Here is a 26,438-nt window from a genome sequence, read left to right as displayed (position 1 = left end):
AAATGTCCACAGGCATCAAAGCGTAACGGAAGTCTTAGACAAAGGAAAATAATTGAAATTACTATGGACATAATGAGAAATAAGCTATCAGGTTTTACAAAGGCTTAGACCAAGGGCTTGATTCTCAAGCTATAGACAGTAGAATTGCTTGTAGCCAAGTGTAAAAAAAAAATAAAATTAAAATAGATTTATAAAAGGATATTACAGAGGGTGGTATTAAGTGAACCCAACTTGTCAGCTCTGGATCTCAGTGTGAACCCAGGTACCATTCTCATTAGAATGAACAGAGATTGAAGCATTTAATGCTAAACACTTATATGCCTCACATTCCTTTCATAATGGACTATAAGACAGTTTGCCAAACTGAAGATATTATGGTACAGATATTAATAAAAGCCCTGCATGCCTTTCATCTAGCTGGTCTTAACTTACCACTCCAAGTACGCCTCTGACATGCAGAGCTATCAATATCCATGTTTTAAAGGCAGCAAAACTGAGATATGATGTCTAAGGTATTTCAGGTGAAAACATCCCCCCACCAACAACCTCCGCTAATACTTTCACTGTTCTGTCTCAGTCAAATATTGATTGTGACTCACCCCTAAGTGAGGAAAGTGCTCATGTTTAAGATCAACACATTTTCTTTCTTATACATTTCATGCAAAAAAAGTCCCATGCAAAAAATCTCAGCTGTAAGGATTCCCAAAGAAGAAGCAGACTGAAGTCAAATGAGGAAAAGCAGATTCATCTTTAACTCATCCATCTAAAAGTTAGGTTTTTCAGTCTTAAGTGAGCTCTCTGAACTCCCCTGTACGCAGTCAAAAATTGTAGGTATCACCAGAGGCTGAGAGGTCCTGCCTCTCTTTTGATACTGTCTTAGAGGATGAAACACCTTTGGGAGCTGCTGGGTCCTTTCTCCTGGCTGTACACAAGCCTGGATAACTGTCCTTCAGAAAACAGAGGAGAGGAGAGGAGAGGAGAGGAGAGGAGAGGAGAGGAGAGGAGAGGAGAGGAGGGACAAAGGCAGAAACCCATCCAGTTCACTACCCTGATTTTTAATGGGAGCTATTTAGGGATTTTGAAGAAAATGGATGAGAAAAAAAGCACATGAAGCATTTAGAGAAGCAAATTAGAGTGTTGCAAGGTCTCAAAAAAGATCCACCTGGACTGTGGGGATTAACTCAGCTCTTTTTGTGTTTACTGCCACTAGCTGACCTAACTAGACAGTGAGGATGGTGAAGTTCATAAAGCTGTTGTAGCTCCTTCCAGGCTTTTGTGAAAAGCCCGCTGCTAAAACTGAAGACAAAATAGAGAGCAGGACAAACTGGTGATGGGTGTAGGCTGGAGAACAGTTAGATATTGAATAACAAAAAGGACTACCTAGTTTATTGATATTTGCAAACCAACGGTCATTTTCCTTAGCCCTAGTGTTATAGTCATGATAGCAGGTAAACAAAAAAATACTTTAAAATAGCCCTTAAATACTTGTAACATGCCAGTGTGAAGTTAAGACTTGTGGTATGCTTTCTTCCAACTGTTCCAGTGCTTTGTGTTCATTTCTTTTTGGCTTTGCTAAAACACCAGAGAGTAGGAACAATATTCCAGTTCCTACTAAACTGGCTTCAAGATATTTTAATTAAACGCTTACATATTTTACAGAATCCAGCTTCGTATTCAGGGAGTCTGTACTTGAAACTAGGACTGCTGCCTTTTTCACTGTAATGTGATTCACAGCTACAGACAATCTACTCAAGATAATGAACAGGAGTCCAGCCTCACAAGAATCAAATGGTACTTCTGCAGAAAAGTGCTTTTATTTTCTCTGTTATATTGGAAAGATAAAAACAAGGCAAGTTTTAGAATAAGGTGTCTAAAAATAAATTCTTATTTATGCTTCAGACCTCTTTCCTTGAACTTTACCTTGAAAATGCAGCTCAAATAACATCATATATAACTTCTTTTAAGCTTTGGAAGCAGACTATTGTGTGTTCCAATAATTCTTTCTTTTTTTAATCATCCAAATTTCAAACTAATTCTGATATTCATGTGAAATACTAGTTATGCTATTTATTTTATGCCTTGTATGATTCCAGAAATAGCTTTCTATTTTCCTTTCTAAATGATGCTGGAACCTACAGAGAACGAAACAATCCTAGATCTGTCCTTTTTTTCCTATAATAATAATAATCAACAAAAGTAGCATTCTGTCTACCTCTGTAGCACAATTTATCATCTGGAAATCTCCAAATGCTTTTGAAAGCACATGATATTATCTGTGCTGTAGCGACTGAAGAAACAGCAGCACATAGTTAAGTGATTTTCCCAGTATCACAGTGAAACATCACACCAGAGCTAAGCACAGGACCGCATCTCCTCCTGTTTTATTCCCAGGTGGTTAGCTCTTCTCTAACCTCTCCACCATTTCCATCCTGTGTTAGTTGAATTTCCTGCACCCAGTTGCACTTGGTTAGTGTCCTGGTTTCAGCTGGGATGTAGTTAACTGTCTTCCTAGTAGCTGGTCCAGTGCTATGTTTTGAGTTCAGGATGTGAAGAATGTTGATAACACTGATGTTTTCAGTTGTTGCTCAGTAGTGTTTAGACTAGAGTCAAGGATTTTTCAGCTTCTCATGCCCAGCCAGGGCACCTGACCCAAACTGGCCAACAGTGTATTCCATACCATGGGACGTCCCATCTAGTTTAGGAACTGGGAAGGGGGGGGCAGGGATTCGCCGCTCGGGGACTGGCTGGGTGTCGGTCGGCGGGTGGTGAGCAATTGCCCTGCGCATCATTTGTACCTTTCAATCCTTTTATTACTACTGTTGTCATTTTATTAGTGTTATCATTATCATTATTAGTTTCTTCTTTTCTGTTCTATTAAATCGTTCTTATCTCAACCCAGGAGTTTTACTTCTTTTCCTGATTTTCTCCCCCATCCCACTGGATGGGGGGGGGAGTGAGTGAGCGGCTGCGTGGTGCTTAGTTGCTGGCTGGGGTTAAACCACGACAGTTAGATGTGATTTAATGATGAATCCATCTTTTACTGTTACCATGATGACAGGAGAGAACGAATCTTTTGTCTTTCAAAGTGAACATAGTTGTAGGATGCAGTTTTGCCTGAGACTCAGGGATGAGACTCAACAAGTCTTTCTTATTTCTGATGGGGTACCTGTGCTGTGCTCATCACTGCGGTATCCCAGCACATGCAGTGTCACAGGAAAACTGCTTGCTGGAAGGCCAGTGAGTATTTGAGGGGCTGCAAATGGTATATGGCAAGTGGTCCTCACACAACTCCATAGTGAATGCACTACTCTATTCTCTTATGTCTCTCACAGCAGCATAGGGCCCAAGCACAGAGGAAATCCTGCTGAGATAATCCTACTGAGTTACTCCTTACTGAGTATCCTAACCTGCTACACATTGAGTATTGCAACTTTAGAGAAGAGGGGAAAAAAAGAAAAAAAAAACCACCAACCCCCCCACATCTTCCCCAACAATTCAATTTTAAAGGGATATTGTGAAAACTGCATCATGTTCATTGAGATAGCCCAATTTTCATGATATTTGCACATACAGTCCATTCTTAAGAAAGTCTGAATACCTCATGTGGAAGTTCAGCCACCCACTCTGGCAGCTTTCAAGTGTCATAAGATTAAGTTCTTGGCTCCATCTTCCCTAGAGTAGCTTGTTATTTAACTGATGTACCTCCTTAATTGTTTCGGTTGCACAAAAGCTCTGCGGGAAGAAACTGTGTGTTAATATCACTGGAAAACAGGCCTGAAGAATTAGCTGTAGCACCAAAGAAGAGGGCTTTTTTCTTCTAATTCTTGGTGGCCAGCCTTACAAATCCCTTATTATTCATTCATGGAAGAGTCACATTTAAAATGCAAATTCCTTCCCATCCTCTTCCCCCATCTCAATGCTTTTCCTTTGAAGTATCCCTGGAGCTCTTGAGGGACCCTCCACAATGGGTTCACTGTGATCAGCCAGCTTGCAAAATGAGTGCCCTGCACCAGCTCAGGTGAATTCAGCCGAGTCCTACTTAGCAGTCCCAGCTTGCAAAAGGCATCTGGACTTTATGGCAGTGAAAGGAAAAGGCAAAATAAAGGATAGCAGGTATACTACTCTCAATGCAAACTTACACATGTTTTTCTTTATTTAGCTTCAGTACTATTAGCACTGATATTTTTACTAAGTCAGGGTTGTCCCTCCTGAGGCACATCACAGACCTGTATGTGCCATCAGCAGATGTGGCAGTGAAGTCAATAATATAAATAGATCTCTGTTTTCGTCTCCTAGACTGGAAAGAGCAAAGCCCTCCTATGGCATCCATTCTAGCAAACAATGTCAAGGCTCAACTGGCATGGAGTTTCTATATCCACATAGGAAATGATCCAATGTTTTTGGTCCTTGCTACCATCCAGCCATAGTTACGAGTTCTTCTAGGCAGTGCTAGCTGGCCCAGGATAAAATTGTGCTAGGAATAGTTCTATAAATTGAGAAAGCCTGCTGTGTTCCGCTGCAGTACCTGTGGTCCCAGGGTGGTTGGGGAACATATTGGAGGAAAAGGTTGTGTTTTCAGATAGAGCGCAGCTTAGTTAATGCATTGTCCATGATTCAAACTTGCAGGAGCAACATAAATACTGATAATAATGACCATAATAGCATGTTAAATAATATTATCGGTAATGGCTAAATAGTTTAACAATCTTCATCAAATGAGTGAGTACCTCATCCAGCAGCTAGACTTGCTGTCTCCTGTTTACTAATGTAGACAGTACTTAAAACTGGGCACAATGTAATTTTGAGTATAGACCGCACTACTTGAGTTAAAAACAAATTTTTATCAGTTTAATGTGGCTTGTGGGGAGAGCTCACGCACAGTAATGAACTCCTGTAACCTGTGGCCATAAAGGGATAGTTTAAAATTTATCAAAGTTTACATAATATTAATGGGGTCCCAGTGTTATTTCCCACTTTGAGTGCAAGGAGATATGGCATTCTTAGTCAAATGATTTTCCTAAACTGTTAAATCAGAACTGTGGATACACTGCTCGTGATTCACAAGTCATGAATACATGTTGATTTTATGGGTTGGTAATGATCCATGTCCATAAACCAACCATCCTGTTGCCTGTCACACAATTCTCTTCCACCTTGGTTTAAGACCCATCAGATGCATTCCACACAGCTTGACGTCCTTACACGGTTGTACACTTCGGCTGTCTTACTGCCCTTTTCCAATCTGGAACTCAAATACTGCATCTTTCCTACTTTTTAACCAAGGCCTGGATGCCCTTAAGGAAAGCGTTGGCCCTTTCAGGAAAACCTAGTCCTTCTACTTATGAAATGAAAAAGCTATCTGGAAAATAGCATGGCGGAAAAGGGCCTGAGGGTCCTGGTGGACACCAAGTTGAACATGAGCCAGCAGCGGGACCTTGCTGCAAAGGCAGCAAGTTGTATGGTCAGGTGCATTAGACAATGTATTGCCAGCAGGTCGAGGGAGGTGATCCTTCACCTCTACTCAGCACTGTTAAGACCACAACTGTGTCCAGTCCTGGGCTCCTCAGTACAAGAGAGACATGGACATACTGGAGAGAGTCCAGCAAAGGGCCACAAAGTTGATTAAGGGTCTGGAGCATCCCTCCTGTGAGGAAAGGCTGAAAGAGCTGGAACTGTTTAGCCTGGAGAAGAGAAAGCTGAGGGGGGGATCTTATTAATGTCTATAAATACCTGAAGGGAGGGAGCAAAGAAGATGTAGCCAGGCTCTTTTCAGTGGTGCCCGGTGACAGGACCAGAGGGCACAAACTGAAACACAAGAAGCTCCCTCTGAACACCAGGAAACACTTTTTTACTGTGAGTGTGACTGAGCACTGGCACAGGTTGCCCAGGGAGGTGGTGGAGTCTCCATCCTTGGAGACATTCAAGACCCATCTGGACACGGTCCTGGGCAGCCAGCTGTAGGTGGCCTTGCTTGAGTAGAGGGTTGGACCAGATGACCTCACAGAATCATAGAATGGTTTGGGTTGGAAAAGACCTTTAAAGGTCATCTAGTCCAGCCTACCTGCCATGGGCAGGGACATCCTTCACTGGATCAGGTTGCTCAAAGCACCATCCAACCTGACCTGTAGAGGTCCCTTTCAACCGCAACCATTCCATGACTCTCTGATTCCAAATATCAGTAATTAGAGAGAGAAAACTGGACACATGGTTGCCTAGAAAAGCCAAACATCCTCAAACAGCAGTGTGATTAAGTTTGCAGCTTCTCACAAATTTCGTTAGCAAGTAGGTGGTGAGTGACATGAACTTCCTTTACCAAATTCCTTTAGCTGTGTTTGGCTTTTGTGCTTTATGTTTGGCTCCATGGGTATCTGGGAGACCTACTTCTGCTTTTAAACGTGATTTGTGATATTATTAAATGGATTTTGGAGTTAATTGTGTTGGGATGGTTCTGCCTGCCAACAGGAAACCAGGACAGCATTTTTAATGCCCTTCAGCCTGCATAATTTAAATAAATTCATGAATGCACAAAAATGGTTCTACCTCGTTCCTCTTGCCCAGCAACATGTGTTGGCTCAAAGAGCTCAGATTTGCTGTAATCGCCTTTTCCTCTCCAGTAACTCCTTAGAAGTCAGCCATCTCCTTCAGATAACTCTACAACTTCCACCGATTCTAATTATCTCAGATTTTGTTTCTTTTTATAAACTTTTGGATTTGAGATATTTTGTGTAGCTTGAAAGAGTAATCAGTAGTTTGGGACTGAAGGAGTCACACCAGCACAAATATTAGGAGGTTACACTCCTCAATTATATATCTGTTGAAATCAGGAATGCTTTCAAATTCCGTCATTAATTTTTAGTATTCCAAACAATGAATCTCTTAAACAGGGTTATCAAAGAAATAGGAATTTAGGGGTCAAAAATAAAACTCTAAAGGGATAAAATTCTGGTTTGGCAAGGGATGAGGACAGAGTCTTTTGTGTATTTCCAAAACGTCCCAATTTTTTTTTTCACTGAGAAACAGTGATAACTATGTAGACTTAAATACCTTTATAATCCTACTATAAACTGTTATTCTTAAAAATTAATTTCCGTATAAGATATTTGTACTGTACTAGATGTTCCATTACTTACAAGCTATCTTTACACAACCCTGTTTTGAAAAGGCATCAGAGGTTAAAAAAGAATATCTGCTCTAAAATATAAGGTTGTTTTTACTGTCTATTTAGTGCAGCTTTATAGAAATAAAGCAAAGAGGGTTGCACCATTTCTGTTAAGACATAATTCTTTGGTCCTACATGGCTAAGCATTTAGCATTTGTCCACATATATTATCTGATCTTTTCTTTTGATCCTTACTATTCTGTCAGAGTGGTCAGCACAAGACTGCCTTCTCCTGCAGAAGCAGCTATGGATTTTGGTCTTGGAATGTTGAAGATCAGTTTTGATTACATTTGCACCAGGATTTTTTTTTTTTCTTTATGTTTGGCCAGGAAAACTCAGTAGTGCTTTTAAATTAAGAGCTTCATAAATACTCTAGTATTATTGTGAAAAATGACATCAGTGTCTGATTTGCTTCAGATTTAGTTAGATCTTACTGCTGTTTCTTGGAATGTAAGAGAATGGATTTGCACTTTATGATATCTTCCCTCTTACTTTTGGGATCTCAAACAACCATTTGTTTGCATGGTGGTCATCTGCATATTCTAAAATAGTTGCAACTGTGCAACATATACATTCTGTAGTGCCTTTTATCTCCCCCGCCTTTACAAAATACATATCAATCTCTCCCTCTTCACTTAAAGTCAGAGGGTGCTGCTGGAACAGAGCAACTATAGGTTTATACTCTCTCAATCCCACCTTACTATTTAAGTGTTAAAGGGGATTATTTAGAATAGAGAAAATAACAATATTCCTTTTCACTAAAATTTGATCAGAACATCAAGATTAATAGTCATTTAGCATTTTTACTTGCCATTCCTACTCACAAGAGCAGTTGCTTCTTCAGTATTACAATGAGTTTAACATAACGTTGCAGTGAAATCCAAAGATAGCAAATCTTCATTGGAAAGAGAAAGGAAAATCACTCCTACAAAATTAACTGAAATTTCTTCCTGTCAGTTGAAAGTTTTGTTATTCTATACAGACCAGATCATGCCTGATATATGACAATCCACCTATTCTTTCTGAATCACATATCATTGCGAATAGTACATCCTGTAATAGGTACTCAGACAAAATATATAGTACATTATATAGGAGGCTGAGTAGAATCCATCTTATTTTCTTTACAGTGATACTTAAGAGAAACAAAGCTTATTTTTGCCAGTAAAATGCAAAGCCACTCAGAGAAATGATACTGCTTCTTCTTCCATTATCCAGTGACTTGACTGATCAGAAGGTAGCTGTGAGGCACTGGTGTGGTGTGGTCATGAGGAGTTTATTGAAGATCAGTTTTGATTACATTTGCACCAGGATTTTTTTTTTTTATTTATGTTTGGCCAGGAAAACTCAGTAGTACTTTTAAATTAAGAGCTTCGTAAATACTCTAGTATTATTGTGAAAAATGACATCAGTGTCTGATTTGCTTCAGATTTACTTTTGGTAAATCTGAATTTCCAGTTGAGATACACAAACAATAATGACATTGCACAAGTGATGACAGTATTTCCCTCTGGAATACAGCATGTACTTATGGTTAAAACAAATCAACTAAAGCTGGGAAGGTGGAGCAAAGGTAGAAACAGATTACTAACAGGGTTAAGATAGTGGAGACCTTGTCTTGCAAAAGGAGACTAACGAGGTTCTTCTACCATGCAGCTGGAGCTTTAGCAGAACCTAAGTTAGCCTAGCTTGACTATGAACAATGATGTATTTCTTTCCTGGGCTGGGGCACTTGATCTGACTTGGAGGTAATGTAGGTCACTCTTACAACGGTTTTCCCAAATGCCTGCATCCTCTCTTTCAGCGCTTCCACATTCCTGTGTGCAAAGAAACATGACAAAACCCACAAAGTGCTTGTGTTGTTTCATTTTGCAAAAGGGACTCTAAGAGTAGATACAACTACTCTGTAAATCCATCAAGAAGATGGATTCCTTTCCAAGGGAGGTGCCAGCTGATAAGGATTTGCAGATTCAGTTCCATAACTGTGACTAAATTAATGCATTGGCCCAAACGCAGGTTGTCCTTTGTATAAAATTCCGCCTCCTTTCCTTTCCATGTGCTTGTTACAGACCATTAAACAGTCCATGAACTGGGCTCTGTGTTCAAACAGACTCTGTAACTCTTTCTTTTTTTTTTTTTTTTGCTGCTGCTTTTCAGTCCTATTTCAAAAAAGCTGAATGAGACTAGCAAAGGGTTAAACCAGCTTGTAGTGGACAGTGAGACACACACAGATTGCAAAGGATTAAATCTCTAAATGTCAAAAGGAGAGAAAGGAAGAGTCTACCTTGCAATCTTGACTGAGCATCCCATCATTCCTCAATGTTAATGCTGGTGAAACAGAGATTAGAAAATCTGCTCTTGAGCTAAGTGGAGACTGCAGTGGGGAGATAAGTGAAACAGAATATCTGTTCAGGGCTCATTTGTTCAACTTCGCTCATTCAGAACCTTTCAGATGGAGAAACGTAGGTCTGAATACGAAATTTACAGCTTGTTCAGCTCTGCCATCACTTCCCAAACCATTCTCACAAGTGAAGATCTATTCACTGTCATGCAGAAGGCTTCAGAGGGTGGTTTCTTAGGTTCAAGCAGGCATCTGGGTTTACACCGTGGAGTTACTCAATGCTGCCTCAGGTTAGATCTTATTTTTTTGTTCCTTGCTGTTGTTGGCCATAAAGCCTTGAGGAGAACGGATGGAAGAGTACGGGTTTTGATTCAAAATACGGGCTTCTTCCTTCTGAAGTAGCATTAACTGAACGTTCTCAGGAAATACGGGTGTTCCAGATTGAGTTGTCAAACTGTTAGCATTAAGAGACCCCAGTGCATTTTCCCAGGCATCAGATTTGAGGCCAGATAATTATATTCTACTTATCTTTTTTTTTTTTCATTCAGAGCTTTTTTAAATCTTCTTTTAACTTCTGTGATATGATCCAAGCCCCTGAGTAACAGAAAATCTACAGACGATTCAAATCTGGCCTGATAAATTGAAGACTAAGCAGTGCATGTGCATAAAAAAAGTGTAAAAAAATAACTGAGACAACTTCTTATATGGGAAGAAGACTGAAGATTAAGTTAAAGGAGAACAAATACATTATCACACAGATAGTAAAATATTCTCCTCTATTCCTCTAAATGTGTTCACTATGCCACAGGGAAGGGGCTTGCATTTTAAAAGCAAGCATAATGACATTCTGTACAGTGTGTCACTTGGATGACAATAATGATTAATTGATAGCACTGGGTTTTAAAACACTGAGAAAAAAAACTCGAGGGCATGAAGTACCAGTTTCTCTCCCATCTAGATCTGGTTGAGAAGCTGCTTTGCAAATGCTTTGCAGTTGAGATGCTGTCTGCACAGAATCAAATAATTCAATTTGAAAGAGTAAGATAAGGGGCAATTTGATTTAATTTTCTTATTTTTCAGTGCCATACTAGGTTCTAGGGCCCAGTATTTTTGTGTTTTCCAGCATAAGAAGGTGGGAATTGCTGGGTTAGTACCTTCAGCATACTGTTTTCAAGGGTGAGAGCAGGCTACAAAAAAACATTTAGGGGTTGGTGTAAAAGTGAAACAGCAATCAACCATTAAGAAATCAAAACCCTTGGGTTTCAAGGATGATTTAAAAAAAAAACCAAAATATTTCTAGGCCTTAGGAAATGCAGTTTGCTAATAGACTGTAGTATAACGATTAAGGGGAAGCGACTGTAATTGTAAATTACCATGTGCCACATGGAAGGCAGTAATACACTTAAAATACAATAGCGCATACATCTATGACTAGTAATGAAGGTGATAATCACCTTATATTCACAAAGGAAATGATGTAATAAATCCTATATAATGCAGTTTACAGGTTACCTTGGCAAGGGCACTTGAATCGAAGAATAGGCAGTCCAATAGCTGCAGTATATATTATAATTAGGAGCATAAAATTCTAATGAAATGTTGTCCTGAGTAATATTGATTCCAGTTTGGTGGGGTAAGAGCATGGTGATGTAATGGCATTCAGCTAGGTTGGTTCACTAAGGAATTAGAGAAACACCCATGCTACCGTTGATGAGGCCCTTTCAGCAAGACTTCCACCTCTCCCTTTAACAAAACTTACACTTTTCTGACTCAAAAAAAAAAAAGGAATCAGTAGGCAAAGGATCCTGCAAACACTCAATTGCAGCAGAAGCAATTTTTCAGCTTTAATTAGCATAAATTTAACATCCCATGCAAAAAGATGGGTTTGCAGAGCATACAAGCTGAACAAACCCTCCCCAAAGTGTTCTTAATTTCACATCTCACTTAGTATGGGGGGCTGGAAATGTTTGAAAGGAGAGTTTCATTGTATGCTAGCTCTGTAAGGTGAGGAAGAAATACATGTAGTGGGTGAAATTGTGGGAGTGAATTAACAGCAGCTTTTCAGGATCAGGATGGAACTCTGGCTAAAAAAGAGCAAGAGACTTCATTTATAACTCTACAATGGTGATGGGAGATTTACAGAGGTGCCAACAGGAGCAGCATAATATCAAATATAGGCTTACTTTTATTAGTACCCTAATAAAAGTGGAAAAAATAATAATAAGGAAAATAACAAGGAAAGGCTGAGGGAGTTAAGTCTTCTCTTCCCAGTATTCCAGTACTTAAAGGGCAGCTACAAAGAGGACAGAGGCTTTCTTTTCACAGGCAGCCACATGGAGAAGACAAGAGGCAATGGGTACAATTTGTACTAGGCGAAGTTTCATCTTGATATAAGAAATTTTTTACAGTGAGAACAATCAATCACTTGAACAACCTTCCTAGGGACGTGGTAGAGTCTCCATAGCTGGGAGTTTTCAAGCTGCAATTGGAAAGGGTGCTAGGTGATCTCATCTAGGCTCTCTTTCCCAGAAAAGGCTGGACCAGATGATATTCTGAGGTTCCTTCCAACCTGGGCTATTCTATGATTCCGTGATCCTAATGACACATGAAGTGTCTTGTTTCTAGGTCTTGATTTAGACCTATACCAAAAATATTCATTTTGAGGCATTATAATTACTCAACTTCAGACTTCCAAATAATTTCGTATAAATTACTTTCATACCAGCTTTGTCTGAGTATTGTTGATCCCAAAGTAAAAATCAGACAATTTTCATGTTTTCAAATAGTAACTGAACACAACTGTAAACATGACAAATTTGGAAGATTGATCATGTACTTTTCCATTTCCACAACAGTCCCGTGGATCTGGTAAAAATATTAAAAAAGCAAGGAGCTGAAGGTGCAGGTAATTATCATGTGTTTGTTGTCAGACAGAGTTCAGAATTCCTGTTCAAGTTTGTAGTTATCCTTATACGTACCTTACAGAAATAACTGTTCATGCTGGGGCAAGAATAAAAAGCCTCTTCAGAAACCCTGAGACCAATTCCTCTGCAGTTGATGGTTTTCTCTGAAAATGATGATTACCTTTATTTTTAGTCAGACAAAATTTCATACACTCGGAAACATCAAGACACATTCGTGTCTTTTTAGCTAGGCACACAAAACAGACACCCAAATTTTGAATAACCAGGGAGATAATGATATACCTTTTTTGTACCCTTTATTTATAGTACTATACCTTCAGCAGTAAATAGCAGCCCTGTACTCATGAAAATTCAAATTAAAATGTTTTGGAAATGAAAGCGTATGTTAGGAATGGAGGAGTGCACATCTTTTAACTCTCAGTGACTTCCCTTTTAAAGGATGAGTCCTATATTGATTACCATGTTGCCCTAATGAAATTCTTGTTATTTTATCATTTATAGCACTGAGACAATGGGAATATCTCACTGACCCAGTCAGTCCCCATAACTCGGTTTGTTAGACTTTAGAAGAGGCTCCTTCCCAGCAAACAAATAAACTCAGCTTGATGTTATAAAAACCATCAGATGTTTTAAGGCAAGATTTGGATGAGCAAAACAACGTATTTTTCAGATAGCTCTGACTGGATGCAAGTGTAAGCAGAATGGCCTCCAGAACTGGAGATCATATCCTTGGGGCTTTACTGAAAATGCATCCTTGCCTATTTATCTGGTTTTATTTCAACACAAGTTTGCAATTCCATATGCTATTCGTTATCTGGGGTTTTGTCATATCCTCTGCATTGCTCTTATTCTGTCTCTGTCTGTTCTCCTTTTGTGAGTCTTTCTCAGCCTCACTGGCATAATTTCAGTGTTACAAACTTTAAATGACAATCCAGCAGGATAATGTCTCAAAGGGATCCTCAGCAGTGCTGGATAAGTGAAGCATAGCAAAAAGGGGCTTTTAAGAAACTGAACAGAGGGTCAGATCCAGAGAATCAGAGCCCAAAATAGGCAGGCAAGAACAAGTGGTCAGCGCAGGGTATTTTGATTCCCATACTGCCCTGCGCCAAAGAAATGCTTTCACACCCATGTTAAAGAAGTTGTCACAGTGTAAGAGAGAAGGTTGATAACTAATAATGAGAAAAAGATCAGAAACAAAAGAGATCAGAAACAAGGTGATTAAATTTCACAATGAAGGAAGTTATGAGCAGGAGCCTTAGCTGTGTTGTGCATAATACTCTTGCGGGGCGGGGAAGGTAATGATCTGGTAAAATTATTGCTGACAGAGAATTATTCAGATTATTTAGAACTAAAGAAACTTCAGAGGATCTCAGTGACTGCACAAAAGAATAAAATTCTCTGTTGACAAAAATAAATCCAGGTGCATAGGAAAAAAATCTATCGAAACCATGTGTACTCATTGTCAGAATTAGGATTAGCTATTCCTGTTTAGGAAAGGGATTGTACAGTCACCTCCTGAAAATGCCAGCTCAGTGCTCAGTGGCAGCCAAAAGGGCAAATATAATGATAGGAATTATTAGAAAATGACTTGAGAACAAACCAGAAAACATCATTAAGCTAGCCTGTAAATTCACAATATGCATTCATGCAGAAAGCTGCATGCCAGTCTAATTGCTCTGCCTCTGAAAGTTATAGCAACGTGAAACAAAACATAAAGAAAGGCAATGATGCTGATCACAGATATGGAATGATTCCTGTGAAAAACCTTTTGATAATGAAGCTGCTTACTCAGATTCAGGCCTGGGCCCAGCTGCTGTCCATACTCACCACCTGGTCTACAACATACACGTGTGTTGTGCAGAGACAGCCATGAAAATGAGAGAGTGGCTTGAATGCTATAGCATGTGTTTGAGTGAAATAGCAGGACTCTAAAGTAGAAATAAGGGCAGGATTAGTTGGTTTCTTGATTCCTTTTATTGCTGCACATTTTTTGTCCTTCTTCAAGTGAAGCAGAAAGGGGCAAAATAGAAATGTCCCTCTTAGTTCAGGAAAACTGCCAGTACTCAGATCCTTGCTGGGAAAAATGCCAGTGCTCCACTCATGCAATATCTTTCTCACTTTAAGCACACTCTTTAGGAATTGGGGGAAGAGTGCAAACCAATGAATGCCCAATACAGGATAGCACACTGTGCATCTTCTTTATGCATTGGAAGAAAAAAGAAAATAAAAAAAATCATAAATTCCTTGAGTTTGCTAAGTGGTATAGGGGTACTCTTATTTCTCCAGGATTATGGTTTTTGCAAGTGCTCTCTTCACATAACTTTGTAGCTCTCCATCATTAGTTATTACTACTGTGCTACCTGCAAAGCTAGCTTAAATTCAGAAATACCTCAGGTAAGAGCAGAGGGAATGGAAATCTGAAAGGGTATTGCAGCCCAAAAGGCTTTGGAGTTCAGGAGGGATCACACAGTCTTTTTTCTTCTCAGTCTGCAATTCTTGCATTTGCCTAGATGCCGTTTGACTTATACTGGTGGTCACAAGATAACACCTGGAGTCCCAGTTTTTTTGGCAGATCCATAAACATGAACTTGTCTACCCATGTGGATTTCTGCTGAGTTTTAGGGCTTATTTGGGTAAGAGATCTGCACAGAGTGAGCCAGCAGAAAGACATTGTTTTAATGGAGAAAGAAGAGCCCTTCGAAAGTCCACAGCAGATATAAAATGCTATATCCCATTGGCTTTCAGTAAGAAGGAGGCTGTGCTTTTGTACCTTTGAAAATCTTCCTCCAAATACCTCATGCCACCATCATGGTTGCCGTGAGCTGATCAGCATTATGCTAGCCTCTTGGAAACAATTAGAGTTTGGAGCATCTATGGGGACAAGATGAGCATCTCACCTCTGGCCGATGTCATTCATGTCAAAGCTGAGAGCTACCCTTGAAGCAGTTAAAAGATGGTTTCATTGCTATTACCTATCCTAGATTATCTCATGTGTAAAGAAGGAAAGAAAGAAAACAACCAAAAAAAACCACTGGTGTCTGGAAATTAAAACCAAAATGCCTAACAGTTTGGATTTATGTCAGAGAGGACAACTTGCAGTGTATAACCTGCCATGAAATGTCCAGGGCATAGTGAAGCTTTAAAGCATTTAGGAATCACGTTGCTTTCCAGCCCCACCTCTTGACCTGGAACTGTTGCTGCTGTGTATTTAATGGAGCCAGCTGTGACAGATGTTGTGTTCAAGGACCTAAGGTTTAGAGGAGGGACACATTGGAAAAGACGTTAATGAGGACTTCCGAGAAATGCCTTAATTTTAGGGCGCCATAGCTTTTTGCAGTGTTAAACCATGGATCAGATGTCACCCAGAATGAGATCTGCATGGTCAGGCCTCCAGGCCAGGTCCTATGACCATGGAAATAAATGACAAAACTGACGGTGATTTCACTGGGGAAGGGAAGGCAGAGTTACGAAAATAGTACACTAGTGTCTAAAGCAGGATGGTGTAGAGAAAAGGTGTCAGCTTTTTTAATTATGTAGTGAAGATAGTTTGTAGGACATCTGGAGTAGCTTGGGAGGTGTCAAGAGGAGTTCTGTAGCAAATACTTATTTAAAGGATTCCCGATAACATTGGAGCTGACACATCAAACTACAGAATTACACTCATGCACAGGAAAAAATACATCTATCTGCAGCAATTCCAGTGAGTGCAGAAAAAAGAAATAGAGATTATAGCTAAAAAATGTTGTGGTCCAGCAATTTAAAACTGGGGATCATTCACAGGTCAACTTGGAGGACTGATCCCAAGAAAATGCCCACTACTATCACTAGAATTCTATCATGTTTTTGAACTTCAGTATATAAAACAGGTAATCATGTTTGTATATGGTCTGGTTTTAAATGGCTGAAATTACAGTGGGTTTGGTTCACCCCAGCTCACTAGAAAAGTTTTCTCCTGGTATGGGATCCTACTGATCCCATTGTTTAATAGTCTTTTATTTTTATCAATTGTTATTCCAACATTTATACAAATCCAAGGCATTTTTAGTGTCAAATAGATCTAAACAAAACAAAAAAAAAAAGATCAAGCCAAAAATATTTTAAAAAAAGCTATTAGAAGACTAAAAAATAAATGGAAGAATTGAAGTCAAGCTAAATTCTTCAGTTTAATTTTTATTTCTTTCATTTCTTAACTTTGAAATTTTAAAAGGAAATAAAGTTGGTTAACTTTCCAATTCCCTCTATTTGCTTTTGAAAACATCAAAGCATAGGTATTTATCCTCCTGCTTCTTTTAAGTTTTTTATTTTTGGCAAAACCCCGATGCCTCGTTTTGCTGTTGTTAACAGATCTTGGGGGTTTTTTCATCCACAAATTCAGAAGAAAAATACCTTTCAAGCCCAATGATAACCTCTAGGTATGCCTTCTTGTTTATATACATCCTTCAAATACTATGACATAGGCATTTTCTCTTGAAACATTTTATGCTTGTCCAGCCAGGTAATACAAGGGAAAGGACGAGAAAAAATAAAACTATGACGTAACCTGTAAAATTTAATATAATATAATCTCAAGTTTAATGACTGAAAATGCAGGTAGATTAATGTGAGAGCTTGAGGGAAGAACTGCAGAGAAAAAGCATTGCTGTCTAGAAAAATCAAAGCCATGGCTATGTAGATGATATATAGTGAAGTCCACCAGCCAAACAACTTAGAAACATCCTGCAGTCTGTTTTTCTTCTCACTTCTGTCTGCAGACACCAAGATGAAATTTTGACTTCTTAACTCTCATCGTATATCTGCTTATTTAAAAGTGCATTCATTTACCAGAATCAAAAGATTGTAGGTATTGAGAGGAGCCCTGAGGAGAAGGACTTGGGGGTTTTGATTGACGAGAAGCTCAACATGACCTGGCAATGTGCGCTCGCAGCCCAGAAAGCCAACCGTATCCTGGACTGCATCAGAAGAAGCGTGGCCAGCAGGTCGAGGGAGGGGATTCTCCCCCTCTACTCTGCTCTCATGAGACCCTACGTGGAGGATGTGTCCAGCTCTGGGGCCCCCAGCATGAGAAGGACATGGACCTGTTGGAGCAAGTCCAGAGGGGGGCCACTAAGATGATCAGAGGGCTGGAGAACCTCTCCTATAAGGACAGGCAGAGAGATTTGGGGTTGTTCAGCCTGGAGGAGAGAAGGCTCTGGGGAGACCTTCTAGTAGCCTTCTAGCACCTAAAGGGGGCCTACAGGAAAGCCAGAGAGTGACTTTGTACAAGGACATGTAGTGATAGGGCAAAGGGTAATGGCTTTAAACTGGAAGAGGGTAGACTCAGATTAGATATTAGGAAGAAGTTCTTCACTGTGAGGGTGGTGAGACCCTGGACCAGGTTGCCCAGAGACGTTGTGGGTGCCCCATCCCTGGAAGTGTTCAAGGCCAGGCTGGATGGGGCTTTGAGCAACTGGTCTAGTGGAAGGTGTCCCTGCCCATGGCAGAGGGGTTGGAACTAGATGATCTTTAAGGTCCCTTCCAACCCAAATTCTATGATTCTATGAATAAATCATTCAGCTCTTCCCTATTCTTCAGTGTCTCAGAAGAAGACAAAGCATGAGGGGATCTAGGCTGGGACATCAGAAAGAGCTGTAATGAGAGGACTAACTACAAGGTTAGTTAAGACTGTAAATTCCCATGCTAAATAAATGTAAGCATTGCTTTCTAAGAGACATCTAGGACTTTTCCCAGGCTTAATCAGAACGGCAGATAGAACAAGAAGAATCAAACGTTATTTTTGTCTTTATTTTTGGCAAACCCAGCTTTAAGTTTGTGCCCACAAAAAGCCCCATGCTTTGATCTGTAGGTGCAGAATTGATTTTGATGGGGAGCTGTGGTAAGTTCCTACACCCAGCATTTGGGAGGATGCCTTTCTCTGCAGCCCCATGTCCCAAGGGATCAGCTGTGCTGCCCCACAGTTGTGCACCCCCATGACTGTTGCTATCCACAGTCTGCAAAAAGGGGTACCCCGAAACTGTCCCTGTGACCGTGGGATCACCTAAGGTCACCTAGTCTCCTTGCTACTGGCATAGAGCAGGGAGAAGTAATAGGTTAGGAGAAATGCTGCGTGGAGAGGAGGAAAAAGTGAAGAACGGGGACTAAGTACATTTTCCAAGGTTGAGAGAAAAATATCGCTCAGATCCCGGTTCAATGTATGAACGGTGTGCCTTTCAAGAGGACTTACTTCACATCCTCATTCACATCCTCCCCATTTCACATCCTGAATTTGAACCGCTAATTTATATAAGACAGATAAAAATGCCTATATATATATATATTTCCTCTGTGAGGAAGAAAGTGTTATCAAAGGTCAAGAAACTCATGAGGTGATTAAGTGTCTCACCTAAGGTCATACAAGGCTCCATGCTGTGTCTCAAAGTCAGGTACTAAAACCTTTGAGACACAGAAAGGATTTAGCACTTGGCCTCTCTCCGGATGATATTATCAGCACAGCCAGAGTCATTGGTAGCTTCAACCATCAAGGTTTCCCAGGAATGGTGATGAGACCGTTGACGTGCTTTGGAGAGGCTGCAAAGTCACTGCCACCAAACTGGAATTGCCAGCGTTGAGAAGGCGGTATTGCTTTCATCTAAATCTCTGCGGCGAGGCTTCTGTTGAGCATCTTTAGAAGAAGCGCCGCTAAATTTCTGCTCACTTGCCTACCTGGCAGGAGGCAGATAAAAGAGCCTTCACTTTATATGAAGACACATTTGAAGGCTATTGTTATCCGGTGGGCCCTCCTGTCTGTGGCAGGATCTCAGCTTCTGTGCTCCTAAACTCTGCTATAATGGATTAACTTTGACTTGTAATTACTCACACAGCTCATCCTGGCATGGGTTGTTCTTTTTGCTGTAATGGATGAGAGAGAGAGGCTGAGAACAGGGCATGTGTGGTCCTGTCCCCATGGGCTTGCTACTTAGCAGCCCTCCCTGGTAGGTCGATATCCTAGAAGGTGAGGGAGGCATATGGGCATGTCAGTCTGTCCTGTTATTTTGTTCAAAAAGGTCTGTATGCATATTAAAACAACAACAACAACAAATCCACAACCTTTGTTATATTTGTTGCAATGGTGAAATATCTCAGATACCGGTCGAGCGTACCCTGGGAAGTGACTTCATTAAGTGGCATTGAGCAGTTCTCCATCTCTGGCATCACAAAGATACTTTTTCAGAAGGTCACAAAACACTGTTTGGTTTTTTTTGGTTTGTTTTTTCCCCCCCTCATGCTAGCCAAGACACACAACTGGTACACCTAACATGGGGTTGGCCCTAATCTAAGCTTTGCAGTTAGAGCCTGAGTTGCGGAGGCATCGTCCCAGTGCTGGCCCTGTGTGACAATGGTGGTACCACCAGCAGCTGTGGTACTTCTGTGGGCTCTGTTATTGCCTTGTACAGTGAAGAGAAAATGTATTCTGAGACAGCCAAATGGCATAGAAAATATGCATTATAGATCCCTTATACCTTATAAACTATTTTCTGCGATTTCTTCTTAGGCTCTTATCATAGAAGGAAATACACCTGGCCAGAAAATACCCTTGGACCTTCAAGATATGTGGCACAGTATGGCTTGTGTCCCTGCAGCTAAATGCATTTTCTCTCCCCAAAAGAAGGTGGCCTCACCCATGCTGCCTGTTTGTAACAGTCCTGAACCTTGCAAGTGGCTTGAGTCAGTGCTGTGAGTGCGACTGAGCTGAGAATCAACTCTGTCATTTCAGCGTGAGTCCAAATTCCCACCTGAGGAGAGTTATTGTGACTGATTGGAAAGCTTAGACCAGAAAGACTCAGCCCAAGAAAACGCGAGAGCCCTGCCATACTCCCAGCCAACCTTCTGCCCTAATTTATATGACGTAGGTCCTCCTGTTTTCTGTGTGGGTGGTGCACCACTTTTTTTCTATTCTTTCCTTTTTCTCCTGCACTATGGAAATTGCAAAACTTGTCAGGCTCCATAACCATCTCCTGTATGACTCCAGCTCTGCCACAGCTTCTCTGTCTGCACCTAAGGACTTGTCCTGCCCATAGGTACTCTGCAGCATACAACAAAAAAAAGGTGTCTGTTAAGACCAGCCTTGCCAGTATGAGCATAGATGCAAAAATCCCCTCTGGATCTCAATCAGTGATGCTGTGAGCAGCTCTTCCTTACAACATTCCTGTTGTCCCTGCTCAGCAGCACCAAAGCAGTGACAGGGAAGTATCAGGGCAATGAGTCCTACATTAAGCAATTAGATTAAAGGAAATATGAATGGTGATATTAAAACCACAGAGAACCTTCTGCAGAAGTCAAAAGAAAGTTGCCACTAATGTGAAGGGTATCTCAGCTTCTCCACGGAAATAGACGGATTGGTTTATTTTTAAAGCAGCCTTGACAAAACTAACATATTATAATTGCTAACCTCCAACGGCAACTGATTCCACCAACGTGAAAAGTAAGAACCCCCTAAAGGCACATCCTATCATGTTATATCTAACCCACTGGGAGAAGCAATGAGCCTTCAGCAGCAGGCAGATGAGCCTCGTATAGGAAGAACAGCCAGCTGTGTAGTTAGGTCTAATCCTTTCCCAAATTGGAATCTAACCAGAGAGGAGCTCTTTGGCCTTTGGGTTTAAATAGGCTGTTGCCAAAAATTTGTGGCATGGTGTAAAGCACCTGAAAAATTAGCAAAAGAGAGCTGTCATGTCTGAATGAAGCATTTTGCGTTCACAGTTTGACTTCCAGTGTGGTCTGGTGGTCCTTTAAAATGAAACAATACTTGACATGTGAAAGTTACCACTTTTCCACATACATGTAACTTAAATTCTATCTGTTAAAAAAAATAATCATGTGATTCAGTAACAATGCAGGGGTCTGTTTTATGTGAAGTGAGTAATCTATATATGCAAAGATATAGAACTTTAAAAGAACTATAAGGTTCAAAAAATTAAACTATTTAATGATTAGAAAACATCAAAATTAATATTGCTTATGTAACTTATTTCAGTTCTCTTGTGTATATATTTTGGTATGATATAAACTTCAGTGATCTAATCCACATGACATTATGCACAGGATGGTGAGTAGTCAGTGAACAATCATTTGTCCTTCTCATCTTCACCAACATGTGGTCACAGGTCTTATTTACTGCACACCAGTTGAATCCTGTTCTGAATGTAAAGTTAATCACTTCATTGTGAGCTCACGTCTCACTTAACAATAGCATCTCTGAATTTATCTCCCAAATGTCCCTTTTATGTGGGAAGACATTTTGCTCAGATTTTATGAATGAGGACCTGAAGTGCAGAGATGTTATTATCAAAAGTGATTGCTGGCATTTGAATGCCAAATTATGCATGCTTATAGCCCGTTTTTTTCAGAGAGGTGAGCAAGATGATAGTCTGTATGTTCAGAACAGATTTTAGTAGCAGATGTACATGCTCAGAAGCTTTGGAGAAACCCAAAGTTTTGGAAGGTTGCTTGCCCTGTGAGTGGAAGGCAAGGGGAGCATGGAAAAGACATTCTCTTTGCCTACATTCCCTGTAAGCTTGTGGGATGAAGACAGGAGCAACTGGATGGATCATGCTTCATGCAGGTGACATTTCTAAAGAATTTTAAATTCCTAAAGAATTTAATAGTGTACGTCCTTATGCTTACACTGAGCATAGGCAAATATAGCCTTGCAAGTTGGCCAAATGTATTTTTCTGATGAATGACAAAAGCCATATCCTTGATGCCATTGCCAGTATCAGTTCCTTATTTGAAAAAAGGTTACATTAGAATTTCTCAGCAAAGCATGAAGAGAATATTTTAATATTGGGGGAAAAAAAGTAAAGTTTCATCAGTTTACTGAGTTTGCATCTCAAGAAGGTGATCTATGGTAATCGACAAGCAAAGAATTACATTCATTGAAAGGGAGGTAAAGATACACATGATGTTTCAAGCATTTCTGGCAGCTAGTAATTCTGGGTAAGCTCATTTAAATGGTTATGTGCCCCCTTACAGCATCATCAATGAGGCTATTAAAGCTAAGGTTATTTAGAGCAACAGATATGCTAGCACATTAGAAACTTGGGAGAGGAAGAAGAGAAAAAATAAAAAGTCAGCAAAATAGAGAAAAAGAAGGCAAAAAATGCCAAGATTTTGACAAAGACAATTCATTCCTCCTGCTGTTCAGAGATAATCAGTGATCGAACATCTATGATAAACTGTGTGACAATGGAGATAAATCCTTGGGGAGCAGAAACTCAAACTTGAAATAAATGTAGGCAACTTCAGCATAAAAGGTGGGAACACTGTCCTGTCTATAGAATAGATGCATGCAAAACAAATGGTACTAAAATACATGAGTCACTGTCTTCAACAGCTGTTGTAACAGAATTTTGAACTTAGTATTATCCACTTCTGTGATAAAAATCTAATTCTATCAACTGCTTGTTGTGCAGATCTTCATGAGCCATTTGAACTTCTCGTGGCTTAATTCACTGTCTTCAAAATGCCTATAAGGACTCTTAAACTATTTTTTACATTAGCCACCTGAAACCCAAAACACAGCAAAATTCCTCTGGGATGAAATCCTGAGTATGTCATTCCCTAACTCAAGCAAAGTTTTTATTAACAACTCATTGTACCTTGAATCATGCATTGATTATGGGAACGGGAGCATGGAGGAGACCTTTTGGCCTCTGTTGAAACAGAGGCTGTTGTTTCTGGGTTTAAGAAATTCACCTCTTTGCAAACTCCTTTGGCTGTGAGAATAAAAGAATTTGTAGCTTTTCCTTACACTGTGACTCCCTTTCTGGGTTGAGCAGCATTTCAGAGTAGAAAAGGCTGTGTAATGTCTGACTCGCTCAGGACTGCATAAAATCTTATGAGAGCAACATGTAAGGGTAAATGATAGAAAAAAAAATCCTTTAAAATAAGAATGTATACAAACTTCACAAGACAGGAAGGTGGAAAATCATCTATAAGGCCATCGCGCTGCCACAGTACAGTCATTCCATATGATGCTGCAGAGAGAGGCTCCTGTCTGACTGAGGTGCTATTGTGAAGTGATTTGTCTAGTTTTGTTATAAATGTGTCTTGCTGCAGGATTTTTCACCTCTCCCCTCTTCTAGAACATTATCGATTTACATGTCAACTTGTATTCTTACTCTTCAGCCTATAACCTTCTCGGCTTGAGTTAGACTGGAAACACAGGAGAAGAGCGTCACTGAGCTGTGATGCAGATATTCAGAATAAAATGCAGGCTACTCTAAATATAAGATGAAAATACTTCCTCCCCCACCCTGACCAAATTATCATTTCATACTAATCTCTAATTCCCAAAGTTGGGTTTTAAAACTATCACTGAAGGTGTGATATCCTTTCAAATTTCTTTTGAATGTTTTTGCATTAAGGTGAATAACATTATTATCTACACTTCTAGCCAATTGCTCTGCTAAGACCTGAATGGCATTACAGGGCAGTGGGTTTCACGGTCCAGATATAGGCATACAGTGTGGGATTCATCAGTCATTTTTAATACAGCTTTTCAACATAATAAAATGTATTCTTACTCTGTATTTCTATACAATTCTGAATTAATTCTCAGTTATAAATTAACTTTGGTAAAATGTGATTATTTTACATGCTTTTAAGTGCATTACTGTGCCATTGAATTTGCATAATAAACTTTTTCTCTTGTTTGGGAGACTGTTTTCCTCTTACCAGTCATTCCATCACCACATGTCTCTTGACCTCATTCTGTTTTGTGCTCTAAATGATCGACCTGCCACCTCTAATTTTACATTCGCCTATTGTTGCAAATTCTTACCACATTCCAAAATCACTTGGGAAAATTAAAGACATTACACTTTTCATTTTTTCCCATGAGTCAGTCCCTCAGTCTTGCTTTGGTATTTGTTGTCCTTGTTTTGACATTTGTGCACTTGCTTTCGTGTAAAGAGGAAAAGTGATCTGAACTTTAAGAGGACACGTATCAGTTGGGCTAGATGATCACTGTAGGTCCCTTCCTACTGACCTATTCTGTTTTCTCTTCTCTTCTCTTCTCTTCTCTTCTCTTCTCTTCTCTTCTCTTCTCTTCTCTTCTCTCCTCTCCTCTCCTCTCCTCTCCTCTCCTCTCCTCTCCTCTTCTCTTCTCTTCTCTCTTCTCTTTGTCATATCTTACTAAGTAAAATTACTCTCTCAGTCTTGGACTGGCCTCACAAGTAAATGTTGTTGTGAGGTCTTTACTGATGTAGATTTGTCAAGCAGTCAAGGAATGGCTGATTATCTTTCTTAATTCTAAACAAATGATAGGCATTTCTCCTACTTATACCTACCTGTGTAGTTTAGCTTCAACGGCAGTAACCAATGGCACAGGTACTTCCTTTCCTCTTAACCTTTTGTTATGCTCCAATGCCTCAAGTGCTTAGGACCACAACTTCAGCTGATTTGTAATGCTCCAGAGTAATTTGTGGCCATTTGTCATTTCTGGACAGCTTTTCAACTGTGTAAAATAAAGTATTCAAAAGCAATTCTGCAGCCTTCATATCTTTGCATAGGTCTGTACTTACTCCTTTAGGTGCCAAAGTACTTTCGAAAACTTTACCCTAGCAGGATTTCTACTGAAATTGATGTGTTTGCTGGTACATAACTTCATGGCTGAATGGTCATAGCATATCAAGACAACTTCAAGAGCCTTAGCACTGAAAAAAGAATCTGAAAGCAATTAGATGAAGGGAATTTCATAGCTTTGCCATTAACAAAACCTCTGCTATTCTTAGTACATTTTTATTTTGCGCAGTGAGTCACACAAATGCAGTGAGAAACAACAAAGAGGACGTCAAGTTCCATTACTGTAGTATGATGGTGGATGACAAGGGCATCTGGTTGATAGAACAGAACAGAAAATTGCACTTTGTCTGGCAATTAAGGGAACAAAACGGAAAAAAATGTCACTGTCCTATTTCTGTTTAACTTCAAAAAATACATATGATTTCTGCCTGGGGAAGTTCTGTAGGTGGCTGGCTGCCTTCTAGTCCTGCTTAAGCAACATTTTGTGTTCAAAGTGGAGGAGTAAACCAGGTGATGAAATATTCATCTGACTGAATTCCTGTCTGGTTTTGGTTTTGCTGTAAAAAAAAAAAAATATCAAAAACTAGTCCCATTGCTGACTAGTTTCAGCTTGGGTGTTGATGTAACCACTCATGATAGGATATTGTTTTTTAATGAACTTTGCAGCTAGTTAGTATTTGGCATCAAAAGGACAGAATGATGCTGCAGACACAATAAACCCAAGTCCTTTTTTAAAGAGCTGGAATTACAAGCCGAACTTCTGTGCTGCTTTTACAACAAAACACACGACAGATCCCTGTCCTGTACTCCACTAAGGCTGATCACTGTACCTTCAGCTACCAGAACAGGAATAAAAAAGATATCAGTTTTGTAACACAACATTTTCCAGATTTTTACAAGTTCATTGATTCAATAGTCAAAAGGGAATTTGAACAACTTATCCCAAACAATTTCAATTTCATTTCAAGCTGTAATTAATGTTTGGGTTTTTTTTCCTTTTTCTTATTTGTCATTTTGAAAAACATGGCTTCTTTCTCTGAATACAAACCAAATCCAAATCCAGCCTATTATCAGAGGGATTTAATATTAAAATCCAATGTGTTTTCATTTATTCTCACAAATGGAGTGGAATTCAAAGTTAGTCTTGACCACTCTGTGCCAAGGTAGAGGTCACACAGACCATACAGTCTGCTATGATGAAGCTACACAAAACAATAACAGCAGCAGAACTGGATGAATTGGGACCCAAATTATATAGATTATACATTTCCCATACTTTCTCAGGTTTCTAATTAAATTATTAAAATGTGTAACGTTATCACTTAATCAGTCTTAATGACTTTATATGTAACAAGAAACTGCTAGAAGAGAAAATAAAACACACACTCTGTTCTCTCCTCCTTCCAAATGTTTTATGAAGAGGAAAGCATCCCACAATTTGCACTTATTTTAA

At 39.7% G+C, this 26,438-nt stretch overlaps 1 protein-coding gene across 6 annotated transcripts in view; it reads left to right on the top strand.

Moving 5' to 3' along the window:
• TSNARE1 (t-SNARE domain containing 1) overlaps positions 1 to 26,438 on the top strand; it is a 482,633-nt gene that overhangs the window by 435,942 nt on the left and 20,253 nt on the right. For 4 of the 6 annotated variants that reach the window (XM_069780149.1, XM_069780152.1, XM_069780150.1 and 1 more), the window contains one exon: positions 19,953 to 21,335. The exons of 1 other annotated variant lie outside the window; for it this stretch is intronic. In XM_069780149.1, coding sequence (XP_069636250.1) covers positions 19,953 to 20,138 — 186 coding nt within the window. In that variant the 3' untranslated portion in view covers positions 20,139 to 21,335. Of the gene's footprint in view, positions 1 to 19,952; positions 21,336 to 26,438 lie in introns of those variants that run through there. One more of the 6 variants, XM_069780148.1, reaches the window with a different exon arrangement.

The sequence above is a fragment of the Haliaeetus albicilla genome, chromosome 3 (assembly GCF_947461875.1).
Source record: "Haliaeetus albicilla chromosome 3, bHalAlb1.1, whole genome shotgun sequence".
NCBI classification, from domain to species: Eukaryota; Metazoa; Chordata; class Aves; order Accipitriformes; family Accipitridae; genus Haliaeetus; species Haliaeetus albicilla.
Note: the sequence above shows the minus strand (reverse complement) of the source record. Positions and strands in the feature narration are given on the sequence as shown.